At 36.1% G+C, this 11014-nt stretch overlaps 1 protein-coding gene across 1 annotated transcript; it reads left to right on the forward strand.

Moving 5' to 3' along the window:
* Positions 1-1345: 1345 nt before the first annotated feature.
* On the forward strand, positions 1346-10040 carry syngr3a (synaptogyrin 3a). Its single transcript, XM_048192307.1, has 4 exons — positions 1346-2426; positions 4918-5152; positions 5375-5520; positions 8008-10040. The coding sequence occupies exons 1-4, from the start codon at positions 2325-2327 to the stop codon at positions 8209-8211; spliced, it is 687 nt and encodes a 228-aa protein (XP_048048264.1). The 5' UTR covers positions 1346-2324; the 3' UTR covers positions 8212-10040.
* Positions 10041-11014: the final 974 nt, after the last annotated feature.

The raw sequence follows: 11014 nt of genomic DNA on the forward strand, positions 1-11014 counted from the left end.
CCTCAGCTCTAACAGCTTCAACTCTTCTGGGAAGTTTTTCCACAAGGGTTAGGAGTGTTTTTGTGGGAAGTTTTGATCATTCTTCTAGAAGCGCATTTGTGAGGTCAGGCACTGATGAAGGCTTGGCTCACAGTCTCCGCTTAAATTCATCCCAAAGGTGTTCTATCGGGTTGAGGTCAGGACTCTGTGCAGGCCAGTCAAGTTTCTCCACACCAAACTCGCTCATCCATGTCTTTATGGACCTTGCTTTGTGCACTGGTGCGCAGTAATGTTGGAACAGGAAGGGGCCATCCCAAAACTGTTCCCACAAAGTTGGGAGCATGAAATTGTCCAAAATGTCTTGGTATGCTGAAGCATTAAGAGTTCCTTTCACTGAAACTAAGGGGTCAAGCTCAACCCCTGAAAAACGACCCCACACCATAATCCCCCCTCCAGAAAACTTTACACTTGGCTCAATGCAGTCAGGCAAGTACCGTTCTCCTGGCAACCACCAAACCCAGACTCGTCCATCGGATTGCCAGACAGAGAAGCGTGATTCGTCACTCCAGAGAACACGTCTCCACTGCTCTAGAGTCCAGTGGCGGCGTGTTTTACACCACTGCATCCGATGCTTTGCATTGCACTTGGTGATGTAAGGCTTGGATGCAGCTGCTCGTCCATGGAAACCCATTCCATAAGGCTCTCTACGCACTGTTCTTGAGCTAATCTGAAGGCCACACACGAAGTTTGGAGGTCTGTAGCTATTGACTCTGCAGAAAGTTGCCGACTTCTGTGCACTGTGTGCATCAGCATGCGCTGACCCCACTCTGTGATTTTACGTGGCCTACCACTTCGTGGCTGAGCTGCTGTTGTTCCCAATTGTTTCCAAATTTCACAAATGGACTTATTGCACAGGTGGCAACCTATCACAGTCCCACGCTTGAATTCACTGAGCACCTGATTCTTTTACAAATGTTTGTAGAAGCAGTCTGCATGCCTAGGTGCTTGATTTTATACATCTGTGGCCATGGAAGTGATTGGAACACCAAAATTCAATGATTTGGAGGGTGTCCCAATACTTTTGGCAATATAGTGTGTTTCTGATACTTCTGCTATAATGACAAAGCTGCTAATTTTCAAAGTTCAAAGATTTCCTATGCTATTTCCAGGTCTAGAAATCACATTTTTAAAATTTCCTCAAACATACAGATAGATGATTTCAGCTTACATTTTAATTTTTAGCTTCATTTTTAGCTTTTAAAGGAATCATTCACCCAAAAATGAAAATTCTGTCATCATTTACTCACCTTCATGCCATTCCAAACCTGTATGAGTTTATCTCTTCTGATGAATTCAAAAAATTATATTTTGAAGATTGTCAGTAACCAAACAGTTGATGGGCCCCATTGAATCCATAGTATTTTTTTCCCATATTGTGTAAGTCAATGGTGGCCCATCAAATGTTTGGTTACCCATATTCTTCAAAATATTTTCTTAAATTCATACAGATTTGGTACAACTTGAACTTCATCTTGCAGGCCCCTTGGAAGTGTGCTGAGGCCTCCTAGTGGGTCCCAGCCCCTGGCTGAAAACCGCAATGGTCTCTTCATTAATAATAATATACAGGAAGGGGTAAAAACAATGAATCATGGGTCATGTTCAACTGCATCAAGTTTAGCTTTTTAAAGTAAGCAAAACTGCCTGCATTTGCATGCATATTTGCTAGTAACAAATGTGGCAAAGATAGGCTACATTATTATGCACCGAATACTGTAGCTTAGTTCTCCCACATTGCTTTCCTTATGATTCTTGCTTTTTATGTATGCACTTATTTGCTGTAAGCCAGACAGCATCATCTTAGAATTGCACTCATTTACATGAACCTCCATAAGTAGCCTATGTCATGATAGTCAAAACAATGTAATTCCAAACCTGTATGACTTTAAGCAGAACACAAACTGAAAAACATTAGGGTCCAAACAACACTCGTTCATTATATGCACAGTTTAGTTTTGTAGTCCTGCATCCAGTGTTTGTCTTGGACCTTCACTGTATGCAGTCTGAAATGATAATAAAGCTATGCTTGACTATATTATATTCTGCAAGCATGCCGCCCAAAATGTTCAATTTGGCCGCTTGTTGGTGAAGCTGAACAGCCCTGTATGAAGTTATCGCTCTCTCAGCTGAGGACGTGATAGTCGGTAGATGTTGCTGTGGAGAATGTAACAGCGAGATTGCGCACGCCTCTGACAGGCAGTGGGGTGTGTGAGTGTGTGTGTGTGTGAGTGTGTGTTTGCCTACCTCGACCAAGAGCCCAGCAGAGCCTGAATAACAGTAGGAGGAAAATGGACGGAGTGGGTTCATTTGGCGCTGGGAGAGCCGGGGCTGCGTTCGACCCTTTTGCCTTTATCCAGCAGCCGCAGACCATCCTTAGAATATTATCATGGGTAAGACATCCATTTACCTCCAGATAGCTAGTCATGTCAGCCTAGAGCAGACGAATGTAGTCTGTGGGAATATCCCAGAATTTTTCATCACACGCTCATTTAATAATTTAACGAGGTCATTGGGAAATTTGACGCTCATATTGATATGCGTTTATTTGCGACATGCGAGATTATTTTTTCGTTTATATTTGACGTATTGATGTCATGAAGCGTATTTGCCTCTGGTGACGAGGTTACTCATGTGATTCCTTCTAGAATAATAACATATAAAAGAATGAATATGAATATATATGCGCTCATTCCTGAATCTTTGATGTAGTTTCGTTTGTTAGTGTGAGATTAATTCGTGTATAATAGCATTAGTCTATATTATTATGTATTATATTTATCAATAGGCCTATCACTATAGGCGTGACTTCAAATAGCATATATACGTTATATAGATGAACGTTTCTTTTTCATGCAATATAATGTTTTTCAGCAAGAACATCATTGTAGTGTGTCTAAAAACACAGCGAATGTGTCATTTTGAGCATCGTATGTGTTTGATCATGAAATGCTGTTTAGACAGGCAGCCCCCTAGGTTTGATGATCCGCAGCCACAGTCTGCTTCTATATGACCGGCTCCTCGATTCTGATTGGTTGGTGCTTTACTATACGCTCATGTACTGTTACGGTTACTTCCATTTGATTTGATTTTGCATCAGACAAACACATCACGTGGACCATTGCTTTGTGCAATAAAATTCTCTTTCAGTCAAGTGTTTTTATTTCTTGTAAAAAATAAAAAAAAAGGTAAAATATTTTCAGAAATAAAAGATTTAATACAGAACATATGAAAATATTGATTACAGCAATGTTCATTGAATAGCATTGTGATGGTCATACAGCGGATCTTATTATGACTGTGTAATTTTTAATTTAAATATTTATTTAAAAAACATAGACACTTTATAATAACTTTAATTAAGAACATTAACAAACATTACTACATTTCATAATGTTTAGCTGATCATTAGTAAATTTTAAATTGTTTAATAGTTTCATTAAATGTAATGAAAAAAAGTTTATATATATATATATATATATATATATATATATATATATATATATATATATATATATATACAGTACAGTCCAAAAGTTTGGAACCACTAAGATTTTTTATGTTTTTAAAAGAAGTTTCGTCTGCTCACCAAGGCTACATTTATTTAATTAAAAATACAGTAAAAAAACAGTAATATTGTGAAATATTATTACAATTTAAAATAACTGTGTACTATTTAAATATATTTGACAAAGTAATTTATTCCTGTGATGCAAAGCTGAATTTTCAGCATCATTACTCCAGTCTTCAGTGTCACATGATCCTTCAGAAATCATTCTAATATGCTGATTTGCTGCTCAATAAACATTTATGATTATTTCCAATGTTGAAAACAGTTGTGTACTTTTTTTTTCAGGATTCCTTGATGAATAGAAAGTTCAAAAGAACAGCATTTATCTGAAATACAAAGCTTCTGTAGCATTATACACTACCGTTCAAAAGTTTGGGGTCAGTAAGAATTTTTATTTTAATTTTTTTGAAAAGAAATTAAAGAAATGAATACTTTTATTCAGCAAGGATGCATTTAATCAATCAAAAGTGGCAGTAAAGACATTTATAATGTTACAAAAGATTAGATTTCAGATAAACACTGTTCTTTTGAACTTTCTATTCATCAAATAATCCTAAAAAAAAGTATTGTACACAAATATTTTGTACAATTGTACACATTAAATGTTTCTTGAGCAGCAGATCAGCATATTAGAATGATTTCTGAAGGATCATGTGACACTGAAGACTGGAGTAATGATGCTGAAAATTCAGCTTTGCCATCACAGGAATAAATTACTTTGTGAAATATATTCAAATAGAAAACAGTTATTTTAAATTGTAATAATATTTCACAATATTACTGTTTTTACTGTATTTTTAATTAAATAAATGTAGCCTTGGTGAGCAGATTAAACTTCTTTTAAAAACATTAAAAATCTTAGTGGTTCCAAACTTTTGGACTGTACTGTATATATATATATATATATATATATATATATATATATATATATATATGTGTATATTCTCTACAGACTAAGGTGTATATAATCAGGGAGTTGACAAATATCAAGATTTTAGTTAAAATGTATGTATAATTTTAAATATAGAAATTAAAATATATTTTAGCTTTTATAACTGGTCACCATTTTACATATTCACAAGTTTTTACTTGTGCAAGGTTCCTGCACTTCCTGAAGTACTAATATAGTCTGTCAATTAATGAGACATCAAAACTGTAACTGTAATTCATGTGACAGGAAGCGTCTGCCTTTATACAGTATGATAGTATTTAATGTAATAGTATATTAAATATTTAATGTCATTTATAATGGTTTTAACAGCATTATCATAAAAAAACACATCATTAAGACATGCATATCTTTTCCCCTGCAGATCTTCTCAATAGTGGTGTTCGGATCCATAATAAATGAAGGCTATGTCAACCACGGCAGCGAGAGGCTCTATTGCGTTTTCAACAAGAACAACAACGCCTGCAACTATGGGACCACCATTGGGCTCATTGCATTTCTAGCCTGCATTTTCTTCATTATCCTTGACATGAAGTTCCAACAAATCAGCAGTATTAAAGACAGGAAGAAGGCAGTGATGCTGGACATTGGATTTTCAGGTAAACGATAAGAGCAAGCCAAAACAGACTCAGACTCTCTGTGACTGCATGCTGTTTTTAAGCTGTGAATTATTCATGGGGTCTGGCAACGATTCATGATTTCCACAGAAATACTATACCACTTTTATCTGTGATTTTGACTATTTATGTAAACATGTGTGCAGTATAGTAAACTATATTGCCATTATTAGTCTAATATATGTATTTTATGCATGATTGCAGGTTTCTGGGCATTTTTGTGGTTTGTTTGTTTCTGCTTCTTGGCTAACCAATGGCAACGCACCACCCCAGATGAGCTGCCCTTAAATCAGGGAGCGGATGCTGCCAGAGCAGCCATAACCTTCTCCTTCTTCTCCATCTTCACCTGGGTAAATGAGAAAATGAAAATGAAAACACATTTTTCTGTCATTTTATGAGAGTGACCGCCATTCCTGCAGAACACTATTTTGAGTTCATGAATACATGAGTAAGTTGTTAAATCATGACCTATCTCAGTGACATTAGCTTGCTCTACATACTGGTTTCATTTGGGAACATGTAATAGAATTACTTCCTTTTCCCTGGCCATGAATGAGGATAAGAATAGTGTTTGGTGGTGTGTCCTGATGTCCTGATGTGAGAGAAGAAGTGACAGTGTAAGAAAGCAGAACTAAAGCATACTATTAAAAGTAATGCGTTACAATATTGCGTTACTCCCTTAAAAAGTAACTAATTGCGTTAGTTACTTTTTATGGAAGTAATGTGTTACATTAGTTTTGCGTTACTTTTTCTCATCTGGGCTGGGCTGTTTGTTTGTTTTTATAATAGCAAAAAAGTTATATTTTTGGTTCTGTTTTTTAAGGCCATGTCACAAAATGAATAACGAAATGAATAAGCCTCAGGCTGAAGGAAATGCAAATTCACGCCTGTACAGTAGAGGACGCAGCTCAAACAAACAAACCTTTCAGTTGTGCTGCCATTCTGGGATACAGAAGAACAGGACACAGGATAAGAAATAAATGAGTAAATGTATGCTCACATTTACTCTAGAACTCTCAACATGACGACAGGAGAGCTGTCAATCAGTAAATGGGAGAACAAATGTACTTATTTGAAAAAGTAACTCAGATATTTTGTTGTAAATTTAAAAGTAATGCGTTACTTTACTAGTTGCTTACAAAAGGTACAAAAAGTAATCTGATTACATAACTTGCGTTACTTGTAATGTGTTACAGTTATGCTGCTTAATATTTCTGGAAACCATGATACATTTATTTCAGCATTCTTTGATGAATAGGAAGTTCAAAAGAACAGCTTTTATTTTTATATAGAAATAGAAATTTATTGTAACAATACAAGTCTTTACTGTCCCTTTTGATCAGTTTAAAGGTGCCCTACAATCAAAAATTGAATTTACCTTGGCATAGTTGAATAACAAGAGTTCAGTACAAGGAAGTGACATACAGTGAGTCTCAAACTCCATTGCTTCCTCCTTCTTATATAAATCTCATTTGTTTAAAAGACCTCCGAAAAACAGGCGAATCTCAACATAACACTGTTACTGTTACGTAAGAGTCGGGATCATTAATATGTGTGACCCCAATATTTGCATATGCCAGCTCATGTTCAATGCATTACACAAGGGCAGCCAGTATTAACGTCTGGATGTGCACAGCTGAATCATCAGACTAGGTAAGCAAGCAAGAACAACAGCGAAAAATGGCAGATGGAGCAATAATAACTGACATGATCCATGATAACATGATATTTTTAGTGATATTTGTAAATTGTCTTTCTAAATGTTTCGTTAGCATGTTGCTAATGTACTGTTAAATGTGGTTAAAGTTACCATTGTTTCTTACTGTATTCACGGAGACAAGAGCTGTCATTATTTTCATTTTTAAACACTTGCAGTCTGTATAATTCATAAACACAACTTCATTCTTTATAAATCTCTCCAACAGTGTGTAATGTTAGCTTTAGCCAATCAAACTCATTCAGAATCAAACGTAAACACAAATAATACATCTTAGACATGCTGCATGACGAACACTTTGTAAAGATCCATTTTGAGGGTTATATTAGCTGTGTGAACTTTTTTTATGCTGTTTAAGGCAAGCGCGAGCTCCGGGGGCAGGGAGCGAGAGATTTAAAGGGGCCGCAGCCTGAATCGGCTCATATTTAATTACGCCCCAAAATAGGCAGTTAAAAAAATGAATAAAAAAAATCTATGGGGTATTTTGAGTTGAAACTTCAGACACATTCAGGGGACACCTTAGACTTATATTACATCTTTTGAAAACATGTTCTATGGCACCTTTAATGTATCCTTGCTGAATAAAAAACCCAAACTGTATATGTTTAATTCATATTTCTTGCAAGATGATGCTGAGGACCTGTAAATGCTGTTGTAATGTTTTGATAATACTGGGATAATGTTTCAGCATTTTGCTAAGCTTACAAATTTAGCCATATGACAAAAAAACAACAACTAAATGCCAAGTACTAGATTAATTTGACACCAATATCACTGTAGTGCAAGAAAAGTGGATGCTTTCTTCAGTACAAGTAATAATAATAATCTGTTACATTTATATAGTGCTTTTCTGGGTACTCAAAGCGCTTTACATATGGAAGGAGGAATCTCCTCAGCCACCTCCAATGTGCAGCATCCACCTGGATGATGTGCAACAGCCATATTGTGCCAGAACGCCCACCACACACCAGCTTATTGGTGGAGAGGAGACTCCAATCAGCCAATCACTATATGGGGATTATGCCAATGGGCAAATTTGGTCAAATTTGAGTTGAGAGTAGTTCTTTTTAATGAGTTTGAGTAATATGTGACTTTGAGTGGCTTTCTCTTTGTATTTCAGGCTGGTTCAACTGTAAGAGCGGTGCAGAAGTACCTGCTAGGGACCGACATGACCCTGTTCACCACAGAGCACCTCGATGGCAACCCTCCCGTCCAGCCCTACCCCACCGTCACAACCACCGAGCCCAACGACACATACCAGAGCCCACCCTTCACTGAAAACCTGGACTCCACCGCCCCAACCTACCAGGTGCCAATTTACTGAAGCGCTGCCGAGCGAGAATCAACGTGCGACGTCATTGGTCTGTCAGAATCAGTGTGAATGACTGGCACTGCTCTTCAAACTGAAGTGGTGTGACAATGTTCATAGGTAGTACCGTTCTGTGAACTTCTGTACAAGAATATGTTGATTGTGATTTCACTTTCGTTTGGAATATTACGTGTTAATTTATCAGCTGGAATGAAACTGGTTGAGGGGTATCAGTGTTGTATAAAAATGAAAAAGGTTACGTTGCATGTATTATATTTAGAGAGCTATTAAGTGCCATGCATCCTAAACAATAACTTATATATTCAGTTTCCATAATGCTGTTGGGTACTGTATATAAAGTGCAATATCTGAAACATGGAATCACCAAACGTTTGACACATTTAAGTGTTCTACAAGCTTGCGAGAGGTGGTCTTCCTAAAAGAGGGTGGAGTTTCGCTGTAGATAAGGGTGTCTTCTGTATCAAAGGTGTGTAAAAATGGTGTTGATTCAGTGTTTGATTTAGTGAAGCCACTAAACCTGTTAAGACATAAAGAAAGATTTTATTTTGTGTGGATTTCAAACAAAAAAAAAATGTTATTCATTTATTTATTTTTTAATCAGAGTCATGATTAGGTGGAATTTTAAAAGCGAATAATACAAATATATAGTTATTTAAAAAGTTTAATCGGAATTTAAAAGAATATTTTAAGGAATAATTTCACAAACCTGGACAAATGGTAAGTAAATTTGAATACACAACTGTTCAAAAGTTTACGGTCAGTAAGGTTTTTTCAAAGAAATTAATACTTTTAGGGACACATTAGATCAAAAATGACTATTTCAAATAAATGCTGCTCTTTTGAACTTTCTATTCAACGAATTTTAAAAAGCATGCATCACGGTTTTTACAAAAAAGTATTAAGCAGCACAACTGTTTTTAACATTGATAATAATCAGAAATGTTTCTTGAGCACTAAATCCTCATATTAGAATGATTTCAGAAGGATCATGTGACACTGAAGTCTGGAGTAATGATGCTGAAAATACAGCTTTGACATCACAAGAATAAATTACATTTTAAAATCTATTAAAATAGAAAACAGTTCTTTTAAATTGTAATAATATTACTGTTTTTACTGTATTTTTGATCAAATAAATGCAGCCTTGATGAGCATAAGAGACTCATAAAATCTTTACAGACCTAAAACGTTTGAACTGCAGTGTAGATGCCAGTGTATGTGTTTGGGACACCCTTCAGATATTCATCAGTTGGCTGTTGTTTAAAAAAAAAAAAGGGAAAAAAAGTGGTTTGGTGACCATCATCAGTGCTTTGTCTGATATGTGGTAGATTTTGGTAATGTTTCTGTGTTCAGAGATAGGGCAACATACAAAAATGATAGTGATTGTACTTCAAAACATGTAAATGAAGTATGTTTGTGAAAGTGGTCAGGGTCTTGTGTTTCCTGTACTTAACTCTGCACTCCTTAAAATGCCTCATGGACCAATATTTAGGAATAATTTAATGAGGTATGTTTTGCTGGATCAAAATTTGCACCTCTAAACAAGTACTATAGGCGATGAAGAGATGTATAATTAAAAGCCTTATTTAGTTTTTGTATTTGTACTCCTTTGAAGGATAAAGTGCAAAATTTGCATCAGTAAAAATGCCTTGACCTTGTCCATGACTCTTTTTAAACACATATTACATACTGTATTTGCAGGCAATATATCCCATCTTGTGATTGAAAGATGTACACTAAAGATTTGCTGTTGTAAGTCGGAATGTCTTCGGACTGCAGTTGTCAGACATTATGAAAATAAAGACATGTTTTTCATGCGTGGATCACCTGTAATTTGTCCTTTAATGACTTTCGCACGAAAGTGAATGTTCACGGAGGTTGTCAGTCCTTGATATTCTGCCTACACTCTTAAAGGGTTAGTTCACCCAAAAATGAAATTCTGTCATTTATTACTCACCCTCATGTCGTTCCACACCCGTAAGACCTTCGTTCATCTTCTGAACACAAATTAAGATATTTTTAATTAAATAAGAGAGCTCTCTAACTCTCTGACTCGCTTCACAAGTGACTACAGTGGTTCAACCTTAATGTTAACGACCTAAGCGACGATAATTTTTGTGTCTGCAAAAACAAAACAAAAATAACAACTTTATTCAACAATATCTTCTCTTCTGTGTCATTCTCATACGCTGTTTACATCCAGCGCTTTCAGGTTCTACATCAGAAGGCCGACTCGTTATTGACCGGCTCCTGCGTCAGCATCACAAGAAAGCAACGTGGCGCTTGCGCGACAGCGTCGGCCAATACTGAGCCGCCGTTCTGACGTAGAACCTGAAAGCGCTGGACGTAAACAGCGTATGAGAATGACAGAGAAGAGAAGATATTGTTGAATAAAGTTTTTTTTTTTTTTTGAACAGACAAAAAGTATTATCGTCGCTTAATAAAATTAAGATTAAAACAGTGTAGTTACATGGACTATTTTAACAATGTCTTTAGTACCTTTCTGGACCTTGACAGTGGTGATTATATTGCTGTCTATGGATGAGTCACAGCTCTCGGATTTCATCAAAAATGTCTTAATTTGTGTTCTGAAGATGGACGAAGGTCTTACGGGTGTGAAACGACATGAGGGTGAGTAATTAATGGCAGAATTTTCATTTTAGTGTGAACTAATCCTTTAAGGCATGTTCACACCATGAATGATAACTATATCAGCGTCCACACCAGCAAATTACAAAATTCTGTTTATTATAAGCTTGTGCTGCAGTTTTGTCATCTGCCGCTTTAAAAGCTTGAG

The sequence above is a fragment of the Megalobrama amblycephala genome, linkage group LG1, assembly GCF_018812025.1.
Source record: "Megalobrama amblycephala isolate DHTTF-2021 linkage group LG1, ASM1881202v1, whole genome shotgun sequence".
NCBI classification, from domain to species: Eukaryota; Metazoa; Chordata; class Actinopteri; order Cypriniformes; family Xenocyprididae; genus Megalobrama; species Megalobrama amblycephala.

Bases quoted from the DNA above. Each gene is read 5' to 3' on its own strand.
- syngr3a (XM_048192307.1), top strand. From the start codon at position 2,325: ATGGACGGAGTGGGTTCATTTGGCGCTGGGAGAGCCGGGGCTGCGTTC. The intron at 5,153-5,374 runs GTAAACGATAAG...GCATGATTGCAG, and splicing joins GCTGGACATTGGATTTTCAG to GTTTCTGGGCATTTTTGTGG. The intron at 5,521-8,007 runs GTAAATGAGAAA...TTTGTATTTCAG, and splicing joins TCTTCTCCATCTTCACCTGG to GCTGGTTCAACTGTAAGAGC.